Source organism: Drosophila yakuba, chromosome 2L (assembly GCF_016746365.2).
Source record: "Drosophila yakuba strain Tai18E2 chromosome 2L, Prin_Dyak_Tai18E2_2.1, whole genome shotgun sequence".
Lineage (NCBI taxonomy): Eukaryota > Metazoa > Arthropoda > Insecta > Diptera > Drosophilidae > Drosophila > Drosophila yakuba.
This window is the reverse complement of record NC_052527.2, coordinates 6,611,703-6,634,800: the sequence shown is the minus strand read 5'-3', so window position 1 is coordinate 6,634,800 and position 23,098 is coordinate 6,611,703. Positions and strand designations below refer to the sequence as shown.

At 48.4% G+C, this 23,098-nt stretch overlaps 5 protein-coding genes and 1 long non-coding RNA gene across 8 annotated transcripts; 3 read left to right on the top strand and 3 right to left on the bottom strand.

Annotated features, from left to right (window-relative positions):
• Positions 1-150: 150 nt before the first annotated feature.
• Positions 151-2,746, bottom strand: LOC6527106 (pickpocket protein 19). Its single transcript, XM_039371408.1, has 6 exons — positions 2,657-2,746; positions 1,526-2,608; positions 1,319-1,451; positions 1,208-1,261; positions 902-1,144; positions 151-728 (listed from the first exon to the last, which is right to left on the bottom strand). Exons 2-6 carry the CDS (start codon positions 2,531-2,533, stop codon positions 415-417), a joined length of 1,752 nt encoding a protein of 583 aa, XP_039227342.1. The 5' UTR covers positions 2,534-2,608; positions 2,657-2,746; the 3' UTR covers positions 151-414.
• Positions 2,747-2,954: 208 nt separating this feature from the next.
• LOC6527105 (pickpocket protein 19) lies at positions 2,955-4,845 on the top strand. The gene is made up of 3 exons (XM_039370757.1): positions 2,955-3,346; positions 3,404-4,644; positions 4,702-4,845. The coding sequence occupies exons 1-3, from the start codon at positions 3,168-3,170 to the stop codon at positions 4,821-4,823; spliced, it is 1,542 nt and encodes a 513-aa protein (XP_039226691.1). The 5' UTR covers positions 2,955-3,167; the 3' UTR covers positions 4,824-4,845.
• Positions 4,846-5,165: 320 nt separating this feature from the next.
• Positions 5,166-6,646, bottom strand: LOC6527104 (techylectin-5B). Its single transcript, XM_002088161.3, has 2 exons — positions 5,636-6,646; positions 5,166-5,585 (listed from the first exon to the last, which is right to left on the bottom strand). The coding sequence occupies exons 1-2, from the start codon at positions 6,238-6,240 to the stop codon at positions 5,441-5,443; spliced, it is 750 nt and encodes a 249-aa protein (XP_002088197.3). The 5' UTR covers positions 6,241-6,646; the 3' UTR covers positions 5,166-5,440.
• Positions 6,647-13,331: 6,685 nt separating this feature from the next.
• LOC6527103 (endothelin-converting enzyme 2) lies at positions 13,332-15,728 on the top strand. The gene has a single exon (XM_002088160.3). It carries the CDS (start codon positions 13,668-13,670, stop codon positions 15,627-15,629), a length of 1,962 nt encoding a protein of 653 aa, XP_002088196.1. The 5' UTR covers positions 13,332-13,667; the 3' UTR covers positions 15,630-15,728.
• A 797-nt stretch (positions 15,729-16,525) lies between these two features.
• Positions 16,526-17,814, bottom strand: LOC120320520. 2 transcript variants are annotated; one of them, XR_005560011.2, is made up of 3 exons: positions 17,729-17,814; positions 17,330-17,659; positions 16,526-17,080 (listed from the first exon to the last, which is right to left on the bottom strand). It is a non-coding gene; the product is annotated as an uncharacterized LOC120320520 (long non-coding RNA). The 2 variants fall into 2 exon arrangements; XR_005560012.2 differs by having other exon boundaries at positions 17,334-17,659.
• Positions 17,815-17,952: 138 nt separating this feature from the next.
• On the top strand, positions 17,953-22,778 carry LOC6527102. Of its 2 annotated transcripts, XM_002088159.3 has the most exons (4): positions 17,953-18,070; positions 18,784-18,896; positions 19,092-20,793; positions 20,860-22,778. In XM_002088159.3, the coding sequence occupies exons 3-4, from the start codon at positions 19,111-19,113 to the stop codon at positions 22,657-22,659; spliced, it is 3,483 nt and encodes a 1,160-aa protein (XP_002088195.2). In that variant the 5' UTR covers positions 17,953-18,070; positions 18,784-18,896; positions 19,092-19,110; the 3' UTR covers positions 22,660-22,778. The 2 variants fall into 2 exon arrangements, with proteins under 2 accessions (XP_002088195.2, XP_015053197.1); XM_015197711.3 differs by having other exon boundaries at positions 18,784-20,793.
• The last annotated feature ends 320 nt before the right edge of the window (positions 22,779-23,098 follow it).

Sequence of the window (23,098 nt, the reverse complement as noted above, 5' to 3'; positions counted from 1 at the left end):
AAAACACAATAATATATTTTAGCTGGTGTTTGGAAATCGATGCTAATCCGCTACTGACCACAGGTAATGAAAATTTCCTCAGCGACTAAAACCCAGCCCATCACCTTATCATGCACACGCCAACCATAGATTAAATCATTTCCTCGGAGCTTTTGTGTTATCACGCTCTTTAATTTTGGTGTGTCAAAACATACATTAAAACACTACAAAAAAATCTTGCAAAATAAATAATAATATTTTCAATGAATTTATAGTGCCTAATAAAGTTTGTGTCAACAATTTTCTAATTGTACTTTATTAGTGAGCTTGATAAAAGATGTTCACAGTTCTGTTAAAAGTCATGAAAAGTCGGCTTGCAAGTGGCTTCTTGACAATCATTTCTGAGAAACATAATATTTTAATCGTTCGCATGATTCACTTGCCAGTAAAATGCTTTTGAGCAAACGTTATGCGGTGCCAGTTTTGAAAGTTAGCCTTCTGCTGTTGCGCCCTTTCAGCCTTCAGTTGCATGATGTAGTTCTCCATCAGCTGACTGGGCGTGGTTTGTCGGAAGTTCAACGTGGGTGTGGGCACGGTTTTGTCCAGATCCATCTGCCGTCGAGCCCTCCACCTCCGACGCAGTCCATCCACGCCAAAGGCCGGCACCTCGATGCACAGGAAGTAGGCCAGCTCCATGCCACTTATTAAGGAGCAGCCAAGAAACAGACCGGCTATGCCGCCAAAGCTTACTGCAAGAAAAACAATGTTTACCTATTAATTAGGAAGAAATTATCAACTATGTTCCTAAAGCAAACATATATCAGTGTTAATATGTCGGGCATATTTATTTTGAAACTGGTCAAGACTCGGGTTAAGTAACGTAAAAAGCTGCCATAGAAGCTGCTTGAGATCTTGCACTGACCCATTAAGTCCACCCAGCCGAAGACGAGGCTGGTGCGATAGACCATAATGGTCTCGAAGCGGTAGTGCACATCCAGGTCCACGTAGGAGTTGTTCTCGTATACATCCGGCGGCAGGAAGGCGGGCCGGACATCGTTGATGTAGTTGAGGGAGTAGCAGTTGCGGAAGCACCTGCAGGACATGCCCTTGAAATTGTTGCGCACGAACGCCTTCTCGCCGGGATTGTGGGAGTAGATGAGCAGGTCTGCGTTTGAAAACAAGTTGGTTTATAGAAGTTCTTCCTCAGTAAAGATAGACTAGTACTAACCATTGTGCTCAGCGAGGCAGAGCAAATCCTGCGCCCGACACGACCGATATTGACCTGGCCAAAGGAACCAATGAATCGGTCATTTAGAAACGTGTTTGATAGCGAGCTCACCCGGCGGAAACAGCAGTTCCATGGTGCAGTTGCAATAGCGCACCAAGTACTCCTGCTGGCACTCGGACTGGCAGTTCTCAATCATGTAAACGTATCCCTGCAGCGACTTGAAGTCCTTGCTGTTGTGCTCGTCCTTGGGAGGCATTAGGCATCCAAAGTGCAGGATAAGTAATTAACCTGTTGGTTCCTAAACAGAAAGCCACTCACATCGAAAACGCACTCGCGCTGGTCGGAGCGAACTCCCCGAGTGTCGTTGTCATAGAAGTAGATGACGGGCTCGATCTCCAGGGTCGTCTCCGTGTTCGCGGGCACAAAGTAGGGATTGTTGTGCCACACGAAGGGCTCGGTTACCATGACATCGATGCCCTTCATGGCACCCGTCTCCCTGCGCCCCGGCCAGTGCTTCGTGGGCTGGATGAGGACGCGCACGGAGAGGGCGCTCATGGGACCCGCCGATCCAGTGCGCCAGGGCCACATGGGATCGAGCAGCTGCATCCGCCTGCCCTCGTCCGTTTCCAGCGTGTTGAACGCCCAGCACAGGCCGTTCTTGCTGCGCCGCTTCGAGAAGATCTCGCAGCAGTTGTAGGCGTGGTGGCGCCACACGCAGTCCGAGAGCAGCTCGTTGCAGCGCCAGGTCATGAAGTCCACCACCTGGCTGAAGTTGACGTAGTTGAGCAGCTCCGTCGGCTGGTTGCGCAATCGCTCGAAGGACTGAAAGTGGCCAAAGTACGCGTCATCATAGCTGCCCACAATCAGCTCGAAGAGCTCCATCTGTGCGGAGTCGCTGCCGTTGGCCAGGAACCTGGACTTCGCCTCGGCCAGGCGCTGCCAGTTGAGACGATTCCGGTTGCAGATCGTTATGACTGGGAAGGGTATGCGGTAGACCGGAAACCGAGTGCTATCCACCACGGTCTGGAAGTGGGCGGCATTGTAGCGGGCGGAGAGGATGAGGCACACGTACACCGCGCCCAGGAAGGCACTCACAAAGGTGCACAGCCAGACGAATCGCTCCCACCGACTGGCCTTGGCACTGAGCAGCCTGTCCAGGCCGTGGATGGTGGTCCGTTTGCCAAAGCGCAGGGCCAGCTGCCAGGCGGACTGGGCCAACTGTTGGGCCAGACGACTGGATCTGGATGGCCGCTGCTCCTGCTGCTGCTGCTGCTGCTGCTGCTGCTGCTGCTGTAGCTTCGACGGAGGAAAGTAAACCAGTGTCATGTCGGCACAGGACTCACTGAGTTTGGTTGAGCGGAATGCCTGGGTTTTATACCACCAATGTAAAGGGAATGCGTGCTGAAATGCAGTGGTAATTAGATGCCGTTTAGCGCGTTGACAACTCACCAAATGCGGTTGACATGCCGGCCCCTTATTAGCCCAATAACAAACTGACTGACCCGGCTGTCACCCAAAGGTCGGGTCAATCGATTGCCTACTCCCACGAGATCTAACCTGATTCGCAGCCAACGGTCATGGTTGGTGCTAATAAGCATCGAAATAAACTCAATTGAATGCAATCAATCGCAATTGATTTGCAAACAGTGATAAAAAGTCCACATCAACGGATTAGAATGGTGTTGCGACCTTTGAATACCCTGAGATACTTTATCGAGCATTTCAAACGGATTTATGCAAACTGGTTCTATGAGTAAAACTACTTTAGAATCGTTATTGGACTGTCTCTCAAAGATTAGGTCAATCTTTTGAATTGAAAAGCTAATTGGCATCCAAAGCAGCGAGGACTTCGATTATTTTATGCGACCAAGTGCCTGCTGCATTCCATACACTACAATAACCCAAACTTTTCGAGCTCGTTTATAAAAGCCATGATGCAGCATGAAGGACTCATGTCAAAATGTTCGTTCGCTCAACTGGAAAGGAATCGCGAGCTGAGCACCCAACTCCTTGGGCGCCAGTCAATGTGAAATCAGACAAGCAAAATGCTTGGACTATGCTGCTCGATAGCTACATATGCAGATCGCACATCCATGGACTGTATCTGCTCTTCTTACCCTCGATGCGACGTCGTATGCGGTGAGATGGGCAATGCAACTCATAGAGTTCGGAAAATAGCGTATATTTCTTTGATAGAGTTCTGTGGTCACTGGCCCTGATCTGCGCCTGCACCGTTCTGTTCCACGTGAGCTATTTGCTGGGCGAGCGTTACCACAGCAAGCAGTTCCAGACCATCGTGGCCAACGCACATGCTCCGATCAACCACATCGCCTTTCCCGTGGTCATCATCTGCAACAAGAACCGTCTGAACTGGTCTCGGCTGCCGGAGATCAAGTCGCTATACAATATCACGCCGCCGCAAGAGGAACTCTTTGATCGCATCCTCACCGCCTATGATGGTCTCAGTTTTCACAACTTCAACGTGTTCGATTCGCTCGTAGGCGAGTCCTTGGATGAACTCAATCACCTGAACTTTACGCAAATCGTGATTGAGATGTCCTGGAGATGTGACGAAATCCTTCAAGATTGCCACTGGCAGAAAGCACCCAGAGACTGCTGTAAACTCTTTCGACCCCGTCGCCTGCCCCTCGGCTATTGTCTGGCCTTCAACGAGCTGGAGAGGCGACGTGGCATGGAGACGGGAATCAACTCAGGGCTCCTGCTGAGGCTACTTCAACGGCAGACGCATCATGCGCCTGGGAATCCAGGCCTAAAGGGCTTCTGGGTAGGTATCAGTTCCTTTTTCGTTAAGAAAGGAGCTGGTTTAGAATTTGGTTTATTTTGCCAGCTAACAGTGGTGGAATCTTCGGTGTGGTTCGGTTTTCCCATCGAGGTGGTGCCCCACATCCGCACCAACGTAGCCGTTACAGCGGTATACCACTACTATGACGAGAGCACCCTGAGCACGCCCTCCAGCTGGCGGCACTGCGTCATGGACTACGAGGAGGAGAGCGAGCACTTCTTCACCCTGGAGGGCCAGAAGTATATGCTGGAGAACTGCCAGGCGGAGTGCCAGCAGCGCTACCTGCTGCGGTACTGCAACTGCTCCGTGGATCTGTTCTATCCGCCATCCGATTATCCCGCCTGCCGGCTGAAGGATCTGCCCTGCCTGGCGTCCCACAACCATTTGCTGCAGAACTTCGAGCAGCCCGGAGAGCATCCCTATGTGCACCGGGAGGAGTCCGGCCTGGTCTGCGAGTGCCTGTACAACTGCAAGTCCCTCTCCCTGCTGACCGACATGCGGAAGAGTGTCCTGCAACCCTGGCTGCGATCCAATTCCAGCGCCATCGAGAGCATGTGGCTCAACGTCTTCTTCAAGAAGCCCTCCATGCTGGTCTACAAGACCAACTTGATTTACACCTGGGTGGACTTGATTGGTATGCTATGTATTATGATCTACCTATGTGTATATATCATCTCATATTCCATTTTAGTGTCATTCGGAGGCATTTGCCAGCTTTGTTTGGGCTGCTCGATTATCAGCCTCATCGAGTTCATATTCTTTGCGCTGTACAAAGTGCCACAATTTTATTGGAAGCGTTTATTGAATGAATAAAGTTGATTTGATTTGTTACTTACGTCTAAAGGTAGAATTTTACTTATATTTTACATTACACGTGTCAACTGTCAGCAACGACTCAAACCTCTATAAATTGCACAATAATTGAGAAAATAACATAGAACATCGACGACTACATTATTTTTCGATATAAATTTCGAAGTTATTTATTTTACTTACATCTCGGTTACTTACATATGGTTCTCATAAGTTACTTATACGTTACGTATATTTTACTTGTATTGCGTAAAGCCGAATTTCATAGCACTTCGAAATCGAAGCTATGTTTCGAAAGTATTTTTAAAGTTTATGAAATTCTATGAATTGCATGGAATAGGCACTTCGAAATCGAAACGATGTTTCGAAAGTAGTTTCGAAATGCTGAATTGTACTTATACCACAAGTTAAGTGCATATTTCTTGCCGCATACATTTTATGTAGAATTGCTCTAAGTTTTTGCTATAAAGGTTCTCTTTAGCTGCCAGATGGTAGATGGCTCCATGGTGTTATTGCATCTGAGAATTTATTTAATAATCAAATTGACCTTTTTGAAAGTTTAATCATTACAATAAGTAGCTGGAAGGTGCAGTGTAATTACAAAATGTAACCTTTTTCTATCCTGAACAATGGCACTTGGGTCGAATCATCATTTGCATCACTTTGTAGGAATAGCGCTCAGTGCGCCAAGAGTGCCAGACGATCCCCTTCCACTGAAAGTACTGGGCATCATCTCCATTCACATAGACGCCGAAAAGATTACTGGAACAATGAAATGCTTAACATGTGCAATAACCATATGAGATCACTACCTGTATGTGCAGTTCACATGCCACCAAGGACCAAAATACTCCTCGGCGCAGTTTTTGTGCCACGCATCATTGTCCCTATCGAAGGTGGAAAAGTTCTGGTTGCGGTTGTGCATCATGGAATCCCCTGCGTCGCCGGTGAACTCGCCCAGTTTGGTCATTGCATAGAACTTGTTTTCGCTTTCGACAAAGAATTCATCGTAATGCGCATATCGTGTCTGTCCCTCAAAGTCCTCCAGGTGAATGTATAACTCGTGGGGCTGTGACTTAGTAATGGCGTGCAGTTTGTCCAATCCAATGAAAAAATCACCATCGAGCTGCCCGAAGCCAGTTTTGTACTCCTCCCAGCTGCGGAAGAAGTTCAACTGGTTGCTGGTGCGCCGGGTTATCACAGTCCATCCGGAACCGGCAATCTCGGCATCGCAGGACACCTGAAAGGGTTCCAGTCGCAACACCTGGATGGTGTAAATTCCATGAGCAGATGGATAAGTGGGGCACTGGGAGCGATGTCTTCCCAGCAATCCGGTGGTATTTAAATCTGAACTACGCTCTTGGATGTTTTCTGTACTGCGACTAGATTCGTGTTCTTCGAGCAAGGCCAGCAACATTTTGTGAAACAATTCTAGTGCAGGTTTATTTCTGCAAAATGGAAGCTTATTTGCATATAACTTTTGGAAGTGGAACTACAAATTTACGTGTTTGCTTCACTCTTGATAGCGGTAGCATTTTGAAAACTCTGTAGAATGATTCAACTGTTGAGTAATTAAGATAGAGGAACTCAAAGGTAACTGATTTACCTCTGTTGAATAAATAAAAAAGGGACCCACAAGTGCCACATATATCCACACTGATCGCATCGTAGCTCGTTAATAACTGAATAAACTTTGCCGCTACTCCATATTTTTACTACTAATTGTGACTCCTAATCACACAACTAATTGTGATAATTATCATAAATATTACCAATTATATCACATGGCCACATTATACAGTTTGGTGTTGTTATTTATGGTAGTAACAATTCTCTTATCATTTCGGTGCTGATCTAACGCATTCTGCATTATGATGTATTGATATGCGAATGTTTATTAAAAGTCGGACCTTAGCTTTTCAGTATTTCTCCTTTCAATTGCTCGTTAACCTAAAACTAAATGCCAGTTTGATTCATGGACTTCATTGCCGTCATTTAATCACCGAGCTGATAATCACACTTTGATTGAGGAAACTTCCGGAATAAAAGCCAATTTGAAAATATGCAATAATTTTTAAAGCACAGCCATAAGACTTGCAGACATTCGTAGGGCACTAAAGTGGCTGAGCAGACTTTCAAATATATCTGTTTGTGGGTGTTGTAGTGGTGTGGTGGTGTGGTGGTGTGGTGGTGTAGTGGTGTGGGGGTGTGGTTGTGTGGTGGGGTCTTCCATCCTAGTGAGTTTTTAACGGCTTATTGAATGCCGGCGGGCGGTGTCTTAACTGCTGCAATGTCGCGTTCGCCGCTTAACAAGCGTCCTCCGGATGCGAATGTGGATGGGGATTACCATGGGCATGGAGATGGGGATGTGGACATGCCTGATGCTCCGTGCAGCTGGGGGCGATTGAGGCGATTGTGGCTCCGTCTGGCGGAGCGGGTCCGGATTGGAAGATTGGAAGGGGTCTTGTCGAAATTACGCTCATAAACGTGACTTGACATAATAATCTGGCTGGAGCGCTCTGACTTCGTTTCACTGGCTTTGTCTTTGGCACTTGCCTTCTGACTCCCGGCCCTTTGCAGCAGTGGCCTCGGCCATCTTCGCCTTGGATTTCTTTACCTTACCCCACTTTCAAGGTGGCGTTGGTTGTTTTTTGCGGTCTCCTTTTAATTTTTTGCGGTCAGATTTTATGTTTTTATGCTTTGGGGTCAGGCACCGCCCGGCGAATATGGCAAAAATTTCATTAGTTTTGCAAACAAGCAACCAAACAAACCCAGAAACAAATATTTGTGCCTGCATTTTTTAACAGTTTAGCGCCAGTGGTTGTTCTTCTTGTAGGCGCCACACAGCAGCTTTCTTTTTTTTCTTTATCTTGAACTGGAGTAAAGGAGACCGAGCCCAGCTGGTTGGGGTTATGTTCAGGTGAAGGCACTTTCCTCCGGGGATATCAACTGAACAAACAGCGCGGGTATCAGAGAAATGGCATTTCTTGGATTCCTTTTAAAATAAACATTTTATGAACTTTGTTTGTTCTTGTACCCTTGCAGATAGCCAGTTGTAAAGGAGCCGAATTTGTCTAGAGGAGGCAGCTGACTACACCTAACATGTTTGATGTACGAATTGGACACATCTATTAAATCATACACAAAAACTTCTTAAACTATGTACAATGCTGCGCTGAATTGCAGCATCCAAAGTAATCTTTGAATCGTGGTAGCAGCACAATTACACTTAAACAAGGGTGCGCTTCGTCACTACGTGCAACAGAGTTGCACAGAGTGTTACAGAGTTACTTTTTAAACGTTCTTAGTTATTAATGAAGAAAGAACCAATTTCTTACGCAGATCAATAGCACTGTCAACCTTTCTTGGTTGAATGGGATTTCTGGGACACTGTCGTTCCTGACTGTTTCCACTTTCTAACTACCTGCAATAGCTTTCAATGGTAACTTATAGACCAGCTTGCTTTAAACTGACAGACTGAAAAATGTACCTATACACTCCATAGGGTCGAATATGCACCAGGACAGCGTCCAACCATAGCAGGACTCACCTCACCCTATCACCTGGCCCCATAAATTATGGCAAGAAGGTTACTTTGTAATCAGCAAATTAACTTTATCGCCGAAAGCGCTATGTCCATACAGTACAGTAAACGTGTGTGCGTGGGGCGCCACTTCTCCTGTTCTCCTGTATGAAGGGTTGATACGGTTCAGCTTTTGAGTGGACATGCCCTGACCTCTGTCCATTGAATAATGAGTGATGTTTTGAGTGCATTTTTTATGCTTTTATATACTTTTTATAGACAGCAATCAAAAATTAAATCGGGAAGGCGTTCTCTCTTTTCCCCCCATAATGAAAATTTTAATATTTGCACTGTGTGTGCAAACGCCTAACTCACGAGCTCCCCTTCGTTCGGCGAATTTGGCAAATTTGGCGGTGTGTCACGGTTTTCGTGGTCCCGAAAGCGGGATAGGAGTTATTGGATCCCTGCTCTCGGTGGGGTAACCGCCGAGCGCTGTAAATTATCTAATTTTCAATGTCGGCTCGCAGCCGCCCCCCATTTGGGGGTACTGATTGGATTTCAGTATTGTTCCTAATCTCCGCCCTACGCGGTATGCGCACGAGTTAATCGAATCTGGCTTTTATGTTAACGCATTTTCATATCGCTACAGCCTGCCACCCAATTTGGTTGTTTGCATTCGATTTGTTCCTCGCCCGGGTGTTTCGTATCTCTTATTATACTAATTTCTGGCCATATTGCAAACAATTTTCAGGCCAAAGGTAATTTTCTTTAATTTAAAGCCACAAACCACGTACATCGTAAACCTAAGAAAATGCCCCCAACCTCTCTTGTAAAGCCAAAGAAGTGGACAATTTACGTGAACCAAGGATGCTTGATAGGTTGATAAGCAAAAGGTAAGATGATGAAAATCGAATGTCTGTCAATGTGTCGCAGCAATAGATTTACATTAAGTTCTGGGCCCACAAGTCCACAAACCCATTTGAGCACATGTGTGAGCCCATATCCAGACACCTGCCAGACCCAAATCCAGCAGTGACTGTGACTGCCGATGTGAGGAGCGTTTAATAAGGCACGGATTATCGCCCGGCATTATTTCAATCACATACCAAGTGTCGAGTATTTAGCAGACAAGGAGCACGCGCTCGCCTCCACTGCCCGCTCCAGGAGCATCATCCTTACAGGACGACCATCCCTGTCAGTTGAGCAGTTGGAGCAGGGCTTCCTAAAAAGCCAATAAAAATACTTTGTTTGACAAATAAAAGCCACAGTGAGAGGGGCTTTGGCGATAAAACGCTTCAAGATATCGGGCGGAGCGCCGAGGTTCGTTCACCAGGCCTGCCTCCGCCTGGCAGGTCGCACATGTGTGGTGGATGTTTGGATGTGGGGATGTGTGGATGTGTGGATGTGTGAATGTGCCGGGGAGTTGGGATCTGCAGTTGGTGCAGGCAGGGTCTTCACATCGTTTGGCTTTAAGAGCCAGTTAAAGTGCCCCGTGACCGTTGGGTGTCCGTGTCCGTGTGTCTCTGCTTAGGCGGTTCATCCGGTGGGCTGCAAGTCGACGGACAGCAGCAACGTATGCTACATGGGATGGTATGGTATCTAGAAAATCAGCTGCCATATTGTCGAGTTGGGTCTAGGCACACCTGCAGCACAAGGAGAATAGCAATATTGATGATACCCAGTAGAATTGTCATCCTTTTCTCAAGTGAACCAATTCTATATTACGTTTTCTTAGAAACCAATAAGTTATCCTTATCTAATTTTTATAGATACATTCCATTTGAAGTTCGTATGAGGTATCTTCTAGGCCGTAGCTTGTTCCCTTTGGCTTTTGGGTACCAAGATCTTGTTGTTGATGCTGTCTACAACTGTCCTTCGTTTTTCTTCGTCCTCTGTTTGACAATAATCAACGCTGACGACGTTGCCGTTTCACATGTTTGCCAACATGGAGCGAACGGCCATCACGGATATGTTTATGCCTGGGCGTTGAGTTTGTGCTGCCGAGTATTGGTTCAGTATTGGTTCATGTTGTTTTTGCCGCACATATTTGCTCTTAGATAGATGACCCCGCGGCACTGCTCCCCTCGCTGCCTTCGATTCCTCGGTTTCCTCCGACATTCGACATTCGACATCCAACATCCGGCTCTTCAACGGAATTTTAAAGTGCTGCGGCGAGACATTATCATCAGCAGGCTGCGTGACTTTGGTCGCTGCTGTCGGCTTCTTTTATTTTGGGCGCTGGTTAAAACTAATTAAAATTGTGGCGCGTTATTTGGGCCCCGCGGAAATATGCAAACGAGCAGATGGCAAGTGTCGAGCATAAAAAATTTCCGGGGACAGCCTTTTTTGGGCGGCAATTAAAACGGCTGCAACTTGAGCTGCTCTCGAGCACGCGCCGAAATATTGAAATGGTTGCCACGCATCCGGTCTGGCGTGCCACTGTTGTTTGCTCATATCCTGCAATCAGTGCACACAGGCGCATCCTAGTCAATCGCACACACCATCACACCAGCACACACACATACACTCAGTGGAGTCCTGATTACAGCTGCCATATTAATCAAGTGACCAAAACATACAAATCGCCGATAGCCCATCGTTTATGAATCGCCACAGCACTGCGTTCGAAAATTGTTCCGTCCAACGTTTGTGTGTGTGTGTGTGTGTGTGTGTGCTGGTTAATTGCAGATCCTCGTCCTTACAGGACTATTGCGTTTGGCCACAGAAATCGTCGCTTGGCTGCTACAAATTTCAATAAATGATTGCTTACTTTCGGATGCTGAATTATTTGTGTCACTTTGGTCGGAAAATTTCGATTTCAATTTCGATTTCTTCTAGGGCTCTAGGGTCTATGATTTCAATTTCAGCAATAATATTGCACTCTGTTTCTCACACTACAAAAGTTGAGCTTTTTGCATAATATTATGCCACCTTTACTTACATTGAAAGCAATGTCTGAACTACAAGTACATTGTTCGATAAAATAACATTGACTATAAAAATAAATAAAATTATATTAAATTCTCTTTAAAAGTGACAAGCTCCAAGATCAAAGAAAGCGTTTTTACAACAAATGCCGCCTCTTATCTCCGCAAAGAGCGATACGAGTGTATGGAAATACAGCTTTCCTGGCCAGCACTCTTGAAAAATGAAACCTGTAATTCATCGAGGCGCCACTGTGGTCCGTCCTCCGACTTTTGCGGCGATGCAGTGAAGCGGTCAAAGCCGCCACTGGAACTCTGGAGGGGATGGGGATGGGGATGGGGATGGGGATGGGGATGGGTATGGGGATAGGGATGGGGTTGGAAGGGATGGGGATGGGGATGTTTGTGCCGTTGGAGCTGCGGAAGTGCTGCGTTGCCATTGAACCGTTAACGACTGGCATTCTTCTCGAGTCTCTTTGGCGGGGGATGGAGAGATTAATTTTCGTTTGGCGCGCTTGTTAATAAATTAATAAATTAAATTGCATATTTCGCTTTATACTTTATGACGCTTTGGCCGCACTCTCTCTTGTTTTCGTAGGTTTGCCATATATGTATGTGCCGAAAACGTAAAATTTTTAATATAAATAATTTCGCCTGATTTTCTCTTTGACACACACGGCCTGCCAACCACCGATCCCCCCCCCCCCTCCCCTCTCAATATCATTATCTTTGGCGCTAGCTGCATAAACAAATTTAAAGCATTTCCAATAAATTTGCATTCGGTCGCCCGATTAATAACAAGGTTTTTCACCTGTTTAAGTGTGACACAAGCATTAAATTTATTAATCAATTTTATGAAATTTTTACTGACCCGCTAATGGATTTATAAACGAGTGCTCCGTCATTTCTTTATGCTTAATTGCAATTTAATTAATTTTAATTAATCAATGCAAAGTGAGTGAGGGATTTCAATGCAGTGATTAGGTGTAACATATATGCATTACAAGTACTAAATATTAACATATGTATCAAATTAGGTAAGCACTTTAAAAGCAGCAAAAAATAACAACAAAGCTTAGATTTAATCTATCGATAAAATAGAAAATAAATAAGTTTTATTACCACCAATTTAGACAAAGGGCCCTAAAAAATGCAAATTATTGCCAAACAAAAAGTGCTGCATACTTTTAGGGTGGTTGCCATTTGGGCAGGGAAAACATTTAGAACCGAAATCTGTAACCGGAACGGAACTAAACATAAACGTTGTTTTTCAGTTTTTAGAATTTTTACATTACACTTACATAATTACTTCGGACAACCTTATAAGTTGCCCATGAAAAGCCGGTATTTGCTGATTCATTAAAAAAAAAAAAACGTAATAAGCTCTTTAATATGTACGTGAAATTTGAGGTACAGCTTCCCAAAAGATAACAATTTTTTGCGAACAATTTGCGCCTCATTTTTTAAAGGCCTATAGACTCGAATTGATTGGGATCACAACCCGAGTAAATCCACCGAATTCCGTCTGTATACTTGATTAGGTTGGAAGCTCTTTCTTTAACCAATTGGATGCTATATTAAGATTACAATATTACTGTTGTAAAAATGAGCTTCTATTGATTAAACGGTGTTGCATCCATTGACGGCATTAATGAATCAATCTAGTTTCTTGTGAAAAATAAGAAAATTGCCGGAATAACCGGAGAATAAATGGCTGGGTTTGGGCATTTTTGCTAATATAATATATATATAATTTATCAGAAATGATCATCTTAAGCCACATATTATAATGATGAGAAATTATGTTCGCTAATGTTAAAAACACGACTACGAAATTAGGTTTACAAAATGATTTAGTATACTGTCTTGTCGTAGACTTTGTAGATAAGACCCCTGCTCAAATGCCGAAAAGAAAAAACGTATTTAAATCGCTGATAAGCTAACCAAGCAAAAAGAGCCGAGCTGCAAGAATTCTACAAGCACAGTCGTCGGAAGAAACCCCGCAAGTGGGGTAGTGTGGGTAATATTTGGTGTAGCGGCGATGAGAGAGCTCAAATGCGAAATACGGCATACGGCATACGACATACGGAATATATGTACATAAAATCGAAACCGCGTGAAACGAGATTTTAGTTGAATTTGAGCAAGCGGCAAACGCGCAACACCCGTCCTGAAGCATCGATAAATCGGATTCGGACTCTAAAATCGAAATCGCAGAACTCGTCGGGTTAGAATACAATCAGCAGCTTTACTTTGAAATGATCGTATCTAAGCACCAGAGACAAGAACTTTTTATGGCGCCGCAGTACAGGTGCAGCTTATGAATCTCGCCGAAGTGAAGCAAACGCGCGGAAAGATCAGCTATTCCATTGCACGATATAGAAATTCCAAGGAGCAATGGTGCGAAATCTGTGGACTGCCCTCCTCCTGCTGGGCAGTGCCACCTGCGGTTCGAGTGTGCCGGTCTCCCAATCTCCCGATCCTGAACAGAGTTGTCCGTACCTCGGAGAGTGTAATTCCACAATCAATGAGCAGCACATCGATACCCTGATGTCCTACGTGGACAGCGAACAGAATCCCTGCGAGGACTTCTATGCCTACGCCTGCGGGAAATGGCGTGCGAGGCATGGAAGCCACACCACAGCCACGATGATCAGCGAATCGCAGATCAACCGCCAGTACGAGGACCTGTTCCTCCAACTGCTTAGGAATCCCAGTGCCCCGGAGTACGGATACCCCATGTACGCCAAGGTGTTGGCCCATTACCAGTCATGCATTGTCCTGGAAAAGCCCGACCTGCGGCGGTACATCGAGCTACTGGACCGCGAACTGCTCGCCTCCTTGAACTCCATGCACTGGATGCACCTGCTGGCGGCTCTTGGGCGGTACGGCTACCACGGCCACTACGTCCAAGTGGAGGTGCGTTGGTACAACGCCACCCATCACATGATCTTTCTGCAGCCGCACAATCACCACCTTAACCTCACTCTCACGGAGGACATCTATGATGCGCTGAGTCAGGATGGCTCCTCCTGGCCCCCACTCCACCAGCTGCAGGAGCAGTTCAAAGGTCTCGAGCAGAACTTGGTCCGACTGGCGAAGCCCCATTCGGCGGACGATACCTTCCGGAATTACAGTCTGGAGCAGATTCGGACGGCGGTGCCGGCACTGCATTGGGACGAGGCGCTGAGGACGCAACTGGGCAGAACAGTGGCCGGAAATCATGTCTTCCAGGTGGACGACTTGGACGCCATCAAGGGGCTTGTGGAGTACCTCAATACGGCGGATACTCTCCTGCTCAATCGATACAGCCTGGCAAGGTTCCTCAGCCACCTGCTGGAGCTGCCGCACAACCCGCTGGCCACCTGGAGGACGGGCCAGAGGTCCCGGGGAAGGAGCTGCATTCGCCACATGCGCCGCTCCGTTTACCTGCCGATGAACTATGTGTATGAGAGAAGTTTCTACGCCCGGCGGCGTCACGCCGATGAGCTTGTCATCCACAGCGTCTTCCAGCAGCTGCAGAGCCAGCTGGAGCTGCGGGTGGAGCACAACGTCTTCAATCTAAGCCAGGAACTGGTGAACTCGCTGCAGGCAAAGGTGCACCAGATGCGCATCAATGTGGGCAATCTGCCGCCCAACGTTTCGGAGCAGTTCTACTGGAACAGCGACCGGCGGTGGAGCGTGGGTAGCGACTTCTACGAGAATCACCTGAACAGCCTGCTGTACTACTACACGCTCGTCGCCGATCTGGAAAGCAGCACGGACCAGGAGGAGCGGGACATCTGGTACAGCTTCAATATGCACACGCCCGAGTTTCCGGACAACATCGATGCCACGCCGTACTTCTACTGCCTGGGCAACATCATCTTTGTGCCGTACTCCTACGTGAGGCGACCCTTCTTCGACGCCAACTTCTGGCCAGCGCTGCTGTACGGCGACCTGGCCAACACCCTGGGCCACGAGATCATGCACGCCTTGGACACGGACCTGGTGGACTACGATGCGCGGGGTAATCTGCGCAACTTCAGTGACCAGTTGGGCGTGGTGGAGCTCTACAACGGCGCTGTTGGATGCCTGAACAGCAGCGCCGTAATGCTGAACGAGCGCACCTCGGACGTCAGCGGTTCCCGGCTGGCCCTGCAGACCTACGGCGGCGACTGGCTAACCCGGTCGGGCAACGGGCGGCTGTACTTCCTCCAGTTTGCCCACTTCTTCTGCGGCGATGAGGGTGACCAGTACCACGACTCCGGCAGCCAGCGGCTCAACTACGCCCTCGGCCAGGTGCCGCAGTTCGCAGAGGTGTTTGGGTGCCACGTTGGCTCTGGAATGACCAGCGCGGAGCAGTGCCCCTTCTGGTGAGGTACCCAGATACCCAGAGCCGTTGACTTCCACTGCTAGTCGGTGTATAGCTTTAATTAGGAACCCAAGTATTGTGAATAAACTTCTATGCTTAGCAAATTGCGTATGCGGTTCGCATCTGTCGGGCGGATTTTCCGACACGGACTGAGTTAATTTTCAATTACGTGTGCCACGTGATAGACAAGACATCGGTGAGCAGTAGATGCCCTTCCAGGATGTTTGCTGTCAGGCAGGCAGAAGAAAGTGGGCTAACTCACACACAGCTTTCCAAATTGGGGGCTTCACTGAAAATATTCAACAGTGTGAGCCAGAGAACCTTTTAAAAAGTACAAAATGTTTCGACTCTGTTTTGTGCACCTTGAACTTTGGCTGGTTTACTCTTTAGATTTTGCTTGCTGGCCCACGGTGCGTATGTGTTACGCGGCGTGCTTTTATTTATTTGCTAATTAACACCCATCCTGCGCAGAGAGTCGGCAGCCGACTTCGATTTCGATTCCCAGACCCACAAGTCGGTCGCCGCAAAATGTTGCACAGTGCAACTTGTTGAAGGTCGTCGCGCACATCGCTCATACGCCGCGTGGGTCCAGAGGCTAGAAGGGGCGTGGCAAGCGGTCGGGTTCGCCTGGCAACCGCATTAATGGGCCATTAACAACCTGCCGGGAAGATAGCGCGTGAGCCGCGTGTCAAACAGCGGTTTGCCCCGCAACGTGGTCGCTTTCGATGAATGGCCGGCGGACTGTCTGTTTGTCTTTGGCACACAAATGGACTCGAATCGGGGGCTTGAATTGATTCGGCGATAAAGAACGAATGCCTCGAGACGCAAACTACTCATGTGAAATACCCATCCGAATGGGCATGATGCCTCAGACATCTAAATCAATATGCTGCGGTTCCAATTTGGTATGTTTCACATTATTTTATCGTCTATTTCCGAGTCAGCTAAATGTATAGGATAAGCATAAGATCTTTAGCAGTCTGAATTCCAGCAGAGCTCATCCAAACAACTCAGTTGCATTATGCTGACTATGGGCTACTGCGATAAAGCCAGCCCCAGACCTCCAGTCCAGTCCGTCTATCCATCGAGCGGCTTATCAGTGCTGGATTTCATTCATTCATGTAATCCAAAGCGACTGTGCATTATATTTGGGCTGCCTTATAATTAGTTTTAAAATAAACCGCTTGGCCAGCGGAACGCGGAAAGCGACGAAAGTGACGCAATCGGAGCGGCGAATTGCGCATGGTGCGGTGTGTGGTGTGTGATGTGTGGTGTGAGTCGGAAGCCAGCAACAAACTCGCTGCTTCTGATCGCCACGCCGTGGCGTTGCTCCGCTCGGCTGAGGTCCGTTCCTTGACCCCCGGATTCCGGCGGTCTCGGCGGTCTCGGCCGGCACTCGGGGTTCCATGTCACGTGCACCAGCGGAATTGATTGATTCGCCAGCAAAGGCGGCGCACTGGAAGGCAGACAGAGAGACAAACTGACTGACAGACAGACTTATAGAGCTGATGAAATTACAAGTCGCGCATCGTCATTCAGCACGATTGTGGGCATGTTATGCGAGTAAACGGATTTTGCGGCAATGAAATAATTACCAACAATACTGCACTGACAGTGCCTAATTAACCCGCACCGATAATGCCATGCCCCCCGCTCAGATTTTCGAAAATTGCATACCCCAAAATCGGAAACCAAATATACATACATACACGCGTTCCGGTGTCGCCGACAGAAGCGGTGGCTACTTAGCAAGTGGAACCACTGTGTCCATGGCCATGGAACGCCAGCCACATGAGTTTATCATAAAGCATCCACTGAATTTTAGCTGCTCCTGCTGGCGACCACAATGTTTGTAAATGTTTTTCAGCGTCAAATGGAATTTCGGGGATTGCTTTGTTTGTCATTTTGGGGTATTTGCCAGCTGACCAACTACTGACTATTTGAACGATTTTGTTGTGCCTCTTTTGGCATAAATAGCAATTTATTCAGACACCCAACAAGGTACAAATCCATTTGCGATAGACAGGCAATTTAGCTGTAAGCAGTTTTGCATAATATACTCATCAGTATAGTAACGAAACACTATGCTGTCGTATTAACTTACCTATCTCGAGTGTGAGTTTAATTTTCTTCCATCCATCTTCTTGTTGCTCATTTGGAGTTAAGTTAGGATTACGGTTTAAAAAGCACTGAGCTTTGATGCTGCTCCACCAGCTGATTCTTGATTCGTGGTGATTGGCTCTGTTATCAGCTGTAGAATGCCGTAAAGCCGGCAGAAACCGATCTAAATGTATTTTATTTGGCGCAAATGACCACGCTTTTCCGTGGTCTTCAGTTTACAAAAATAATTTGTAATTTGTTTAATAAAAATAAATTGTGCGTGTTAAATTCTGTCTTGTATACTGCCTAAAGTAGAACGTTATTCAATATGCAAATCTTTAACTAAGTAAGTGTTTATAATGCTTTGCGATTTTATATCTATATATCCAAGGCTATTCCATGAAGCATAAAGAAGGGTTATGTGTCAGCACGTATACCCTTCCTTTCTAAAAACTTTCAGCTTTGTGATAAAAATCATCATTACGTTTTTCTAAAGGCTAATAAAAACGAATAAAAACTTTGAATTCAAGAAAAATCGTTAATATGCTGCATTTGGGAGATATATCTCTTGAAGGAACTTCTCATCAAGTTCTGTACCTCATCATGCCTCTATTATGCCACCTGAGCCCCACAAATCTCAGCCCCCGATTTCATTTTACTGCCCCGTCGGTGTGAAAGTCACTTTGTGGCAAACTGCAAGCAAAGTTGTGCTTGTCCCTGGGGTTCTTGAATTCGGTTCGTTTTTCCTCTTAAAATTGCAGCAATAGTCAGCTGAAGAATTTTCAGTGTGTGATTTTTATTGTGGCTGCAATTCGCCTGGGTCTTGTTAAGTCTCGCATTTTCCGTGGAAATTCGTTCGCCTGCAGTATGATGATGATGTTGGGAGTTGATTTCGCTGAGTTACTGCACTAATAATTGGAATTTAAATTTTAAGGACTTTCCGTCCAGCTGTCGTTTGAGTGAACCCATGGATCTACCATCTTTCTAGAACTTTTCATCTTCTGAGTCAGGAATCTATTGCACAGCCCTAATATTTCCTACCTGTTTTCCTTGTTTCAGGTCACCTGGATTTATTTATAGCGAAAAGGTTCGCGAAAATAATTAAATAACGGTTAGCGCGAGGAAAATCCATCGATACGACAGCTGTGGCTGTTAATCTTACCTGATCGCTGGTAGGTGGATTAAGGAAAATCGGAGGTATTGGGTGGGCAATAAAATTTGCACGCAGTTCATATTTTACCTGTTCATTGTATATAAACCATAAGTAAAATGCCAGAAAGCCACAGTTACAAACTGAAACGTCTAACGTCAACAACCAGACAGCAAACTAATCCAACAATGGTCCTGACCAATTCCACGCCAAACAGCTCGTCCAAGCACAACCAGATGGTGGTGGACACCGCAGCCATGAACAGTGAGGATCTCAGCGAGCTACTGCAGCTGAACGCCGAGATCGAGGAACGTCGTCGCTCCTGCCGCTTTGGAGATGCCAGCACCGCCTGTGGCCTGCTCCGTGCTACGATGACCCGGGAGGAGCTCTTCGAGATTTCCTCGCTGGACGACGACCGCTTCCTGACAGCGCTGGAGCACCAAAACTCGTTTGCGAGTCCGCGCCGAGTGCAGGTTACCGACCTGGACCTGTCCAGTATCGAGAATCTGATGAAGTACTTCGACGAAGAGGTACCTGTGACGCCAACAAAGGTCTTGGGCACCACCAAGACAGCCGCAACCACGGGCAAAGTGGCCAGCACCATTGCCAAGTTTGCCCTCCAGACGGATCCGGTCACGCCGCCCAAGCCAAAGGTTGGCAGTGGTCACCTCAAGATCAGCGAGCTCAAGCAGAAGTACGAACAGCTGCCGGAGATGGAGACGCCACGCTCTGCCTACCAGGGTTCCAGAAAGGCATCCGCCTCGCTGCCCATGAAGGTCAAGGAGATGGCCCAGCTCTTTAACTCGAAGATCAGCCAGGTAATGCGACGCACGGAGGAACCGCAGTATGTTCAGCTGCAAAATGAGTTGTCGCCGGAGGTCAAGGTCCAGAATCGCCTGGTGTCGCCCATAGAGTCGCCAGTGCATGGACCCTGCCTGGTGGCCGAGGAAGTTTTCCGCGAGCTGAGCGTCAAGGACAAGGCGCTGCTGTTCAACAAGTTCATCGGCGACATGGCAGCCAAGCATCCCAAGTTCAATGCCCATGCCGCGGATCTCAAGGAGAAGGTGAACAAGCAGGTGGCCCGAGGCGAGGTGGTGGCTGAACGGCAAGCCAGTGTCAAGCATCTCGCCCAGGAGCTGGAGGCGAAGTGCATCCTGGAGCCGGTATCGCCACCGCGGCCCGGTGGTGTCTCTCCCCCCAAGTCGGCTGAGAGCAAAACGGAGACAAGCCCCTCCCAGCTCCATGTGAGCACCCTGACCGTGATCCTCAAGCCAAGTCCGGAGCGCAGAGCTCCACTGGCACGACCACGCCGTTGCCTGGACCGCCAGAGCGATGAGCATGCCCGAGAGCCATCCCAAAAGCGAAACCTCGACGCAATTCGCACCGCCATGCCAACGGAGGCCTATGCGCCACCCAAGAAGATCCGACGCACTCGGCAGGAGCGCTCCGGTGCGGATAACCAAATGTTTTTTCAGAACGAACACCTCGAGACCCTGTTCTACAGTTGGCTCAGCTCGGAGAATGGGGTGCAGTTCGACATTACGAGTGTGTCTAACGGTCAGCAGACCATCGAGATAGCCACCGAGGAGGGTGAGCTTCTGGAGCAGCCGCTGCTCGAGCCGAGCACCGCTGCTCCGGAGGATGTGAGGCAAAAGTCCGCGGTCGAACGGCTTCTGGAGGAGGCCATTGCCAAATTGGAGCTGGATAACGAGTCCAAGAAGGTGGCACAAGTCGAGGAAAAGAAGGAGGTGGATACGGCTGAGGATCCGGTAGTCCCAGTCACACCGAGACGCATTAAGCGCCAGGCACCGCCAGTGCCGGCTCCACGACCCAGTCTAAGCCAGGTCACCTCCAGTGCATCCAGCTGCAAGCAATCCGAGGCTGAGGAAAGTGAATCCGGGTTGTCTACTCTGCCCAAGGTAAGTGATATCTTTAACAAGTGGATGCAAGAATGTGGACTCATTGTGCTTAACTTTCTCTCACAGATAACCAGCGACGAATCCCAGCCCGACACGCCAAAGGATGACGTGCAGTCAGGTGAATTCGATTTCGCCAAGCCCCAGCGTCCGCCACGCAAGAAGAAGATGCGCCGCACTCTCACCTGGAAGAAGGAGAACTCCATTGTCGAGGCCACGGCCATAACGTCAACGGACTCCGATTCCGATTACAAGCCGCCGCTTGCAGCAGCAGGCAAAAAGAAGTCCGGATCCACCTGTAACCCACTTTCACTTCCACTGCCCGAGCAAAGTTTCATCGAGCTGGACAAGTCACTGATGCGTCACATGAACTCGCCCCGGAAGATCAAGTCGGCGTACACACTCACCGTGATGTCATCGCCCTCGCCGAATGCGGACAGCGATCAGTCTCCCAGTCAGACACCAAGGCAATCCCTGGTGCAAGCCATGCGGGACAGTTTCGTGGATCAGGGCTTTGAGACGTGCTCGAACGATCCCATGGACAACAGTCCCATACGCCGATCCTCGGTGGGAGGCACGGACTCGAAGCCCTGCGGCTTCTCAACACCCGTCAAAGGACGCCACGCTTCCAGTCCGGCGCAGCAGCAACTGTTCAGTCCGATTCTCATCCAGGAGCGACCTCGCCGCAGTTCCCTGGCCATGCAAGTAATTCGGGAGGATCATCCGCTCGACCTGGACGCCACCTCCAGCACACCCTCCACGCCGTGCAGCGAGCGGGAGTTCTTCGCCAATGCCCCGACAGTCGAGATTGACAACTCCCAGGATGAAAGTCCGACCAGCAAGGCGCACTCCATATTCTGGATCACCTCGGGCGACTTCACTGTCTCGCTGGAAATCTTCAAGAACAGCCCGGAACGCCTGCGTCTGCTCTACGAGATCTTCACGCAGAAAAGCTGGGAGACTCGTGACCTGGCCTTTGGCATCGACGGTCACAAGTTCACTCGCGGAGCTGCGAGCTCCGAATCCATGCGCCAATCGCTGCCCGAGCGTCCGCCCAGTGTGAAGGGCTGCTCCCACTACTGGTTCGCCAGCGGAGATCTCGCCGTGCCCTTCAGCGGCAAACTGATGTCCGGCGAGAAGATCGAACGGCTGTTCGCATTTCTCAACGGAGAGCAGTCGGATTTGCGCTTCGGCGTGGACCACATCGAATTCAGCAGCGTGCCGGAGTTCTGGCCCACCACCCAGAAGTATTCGATCGAGAGCAGCTACAGCATGCTGGTGGGTCTGCAGGCGGGTGCCAGCAATGGCCTGGAGGGGCGCAGCAAGTACTCCTGGCCCAACAGCAGCATCACTGCCAACCAGGCGATCAAGACCAGCGACCTGGATCAGACGGAGTTCGAATCCGATAGCTTCGGCAACAACAGTGGCCGGCTGTCCTTCTCACCTGACCTCTTCTCCCTGGACTACGAGGCGGTTCCCCTGGACGAGCTGTTCGCCAAGGCACCTCCGACTGCTGTCGCCACACCAGCCATGTCCGTGCCACAAATGATGCAGACACTCAAGCAGCAGCAGTCCAAACTTCGCAGTGTGGAGCAGCGCATTCGCAGCTACGCCAAGCCCGCCAATCTGGCGGACTCCTCGCTGGAGCACTGCCGCAATACGCCGCAGTATGGCCACAAGCTGCGCTCCATCATCCGGGCCATCGACAATATTGGACGCGACGATGGCTTCCGCGGCTGCTCGATGGAGCAGCTCGAGAGCTTCATGTACTTCCTCAGCGAGTATGCGGATGTGTGCCTGGCCAACTGCAGCGAGCACATGGACAAGATTCTCGACACACTGATGGACCGCAGGGCCGTGGAGGTCTGAGCGTGCTACGTCCTCAGGATCTGATTTTACTTTAAGATTATATAACCAATTAGTTCCTATGTATTAACATATAATGTTACAAAGATTTTAGATAATAAACTTTAAAGAGAAAAGTTAAAGCCATTCAGCATTTTTCTTTGGGAGCTAAACAAATCTGGAGTCCTGGAAGACATAGCTTCTTGCCATCCTGCAGACACGTAGAAGTCTGGCAAGCATCACGTTTCCGGCAGGCACTTGGCTCCTTCTCCTTGCTCTCATCAAGCAAATGCTCCTGTTGCATCAGCTTCAGACATTTCCAGCCACGGAAAACATGTTTGTGCAATTCCAGTGGCCAAGGGAATCGGTTAGGGCCAAAAGGAGGAACTGAGTCCGGTTCAATAGCAATTTCATGTGCACAAGTGCTGCGCAAACACGGTATCAAATGAAACTGCTAACTATT

Excerpts from the sequence above, each read along its gene's own strand:
- LOC6527102 (XM_015197711.3), top strand. The coding sequence starts at position 18,994 with ATGCCAGAAAGCCACAGTTACAAACTGAAACGTCTAACGTCAACAACC. Across the intron at positions 20,794-20,859 it reads GGTTGTCTACTCTGCCCAAG|ATAACCAGCGACGAATCCCA; the intron begins GTAAGTGATATC and ends TTTCTCTCACAG.
- LOC6527104 (XM_002088161.3), bottom strand. The coding sequence starts at position 6,240 with ATGTTGCTGGCCTTGCTCGAAGAACACGAATCTAGTCGCAGTACAGAA. Across the intron at positions 5,586-5,635 it reads CATGTGAACTGCACATACAG|TAATCTTTTCGGCGTCTATG; the intron begins GTAGTGATCTCA and ends TCATTGTTCCAG.
- LOC6527106 (XM_039371408.1), bottom strand. The coding sequence starts at position 2,533 with ATGACACTGGTTTACTTTCCTCCGTCGAAGCTACAGCAGCAGCAGCAG. Across the intron at positions 1,262-1,318 it reads GGAACTGCTGTTTCCGCCGG|GTCAATATCGGTCGTGTCGG; the intron begins GTGAGCTCGCTA and ends TCCTTTGGCCAG. Across the intron at positions 729-901 it reads CGGCTGGGTGGACTTAATGG|TAAGCTTTGGCGGCATAGCC; the intron begins GTCAGTGCAAGA and ends TTTTTCTTGCAG.
- LOC6527103 (XM_002088160.3), top strand. The coding sequence starts at position 13,668 with ATGGTGCGAAATCTGTGGACTGCCCTCCTCCTGCTGGGCAGTGCCACC.
- LOC6527105 (XM_039370757.1), top strand. The coding sequence starts at position 3,168 with ATGTTCGTTCGCTCAACTGGAAAGGAATCGCGAGCTGAGCACCCAACT. Across the intron at positions 3,347-3,403 it reads TCGATGCGACGTCGTATGCG|AGTTCTGTGGTCACTGGCCC; the intron begins GTGAGATGGGCA and ends TTTCTTTGATAG. Across the intron at positions 4,645-4,701 it reads CACCTGGGTGGACTTGATTG|TGTCATTCGGAGGCATTTGC; the intron begins GTATGCTATGTA and ends ATTCCATTTTAG.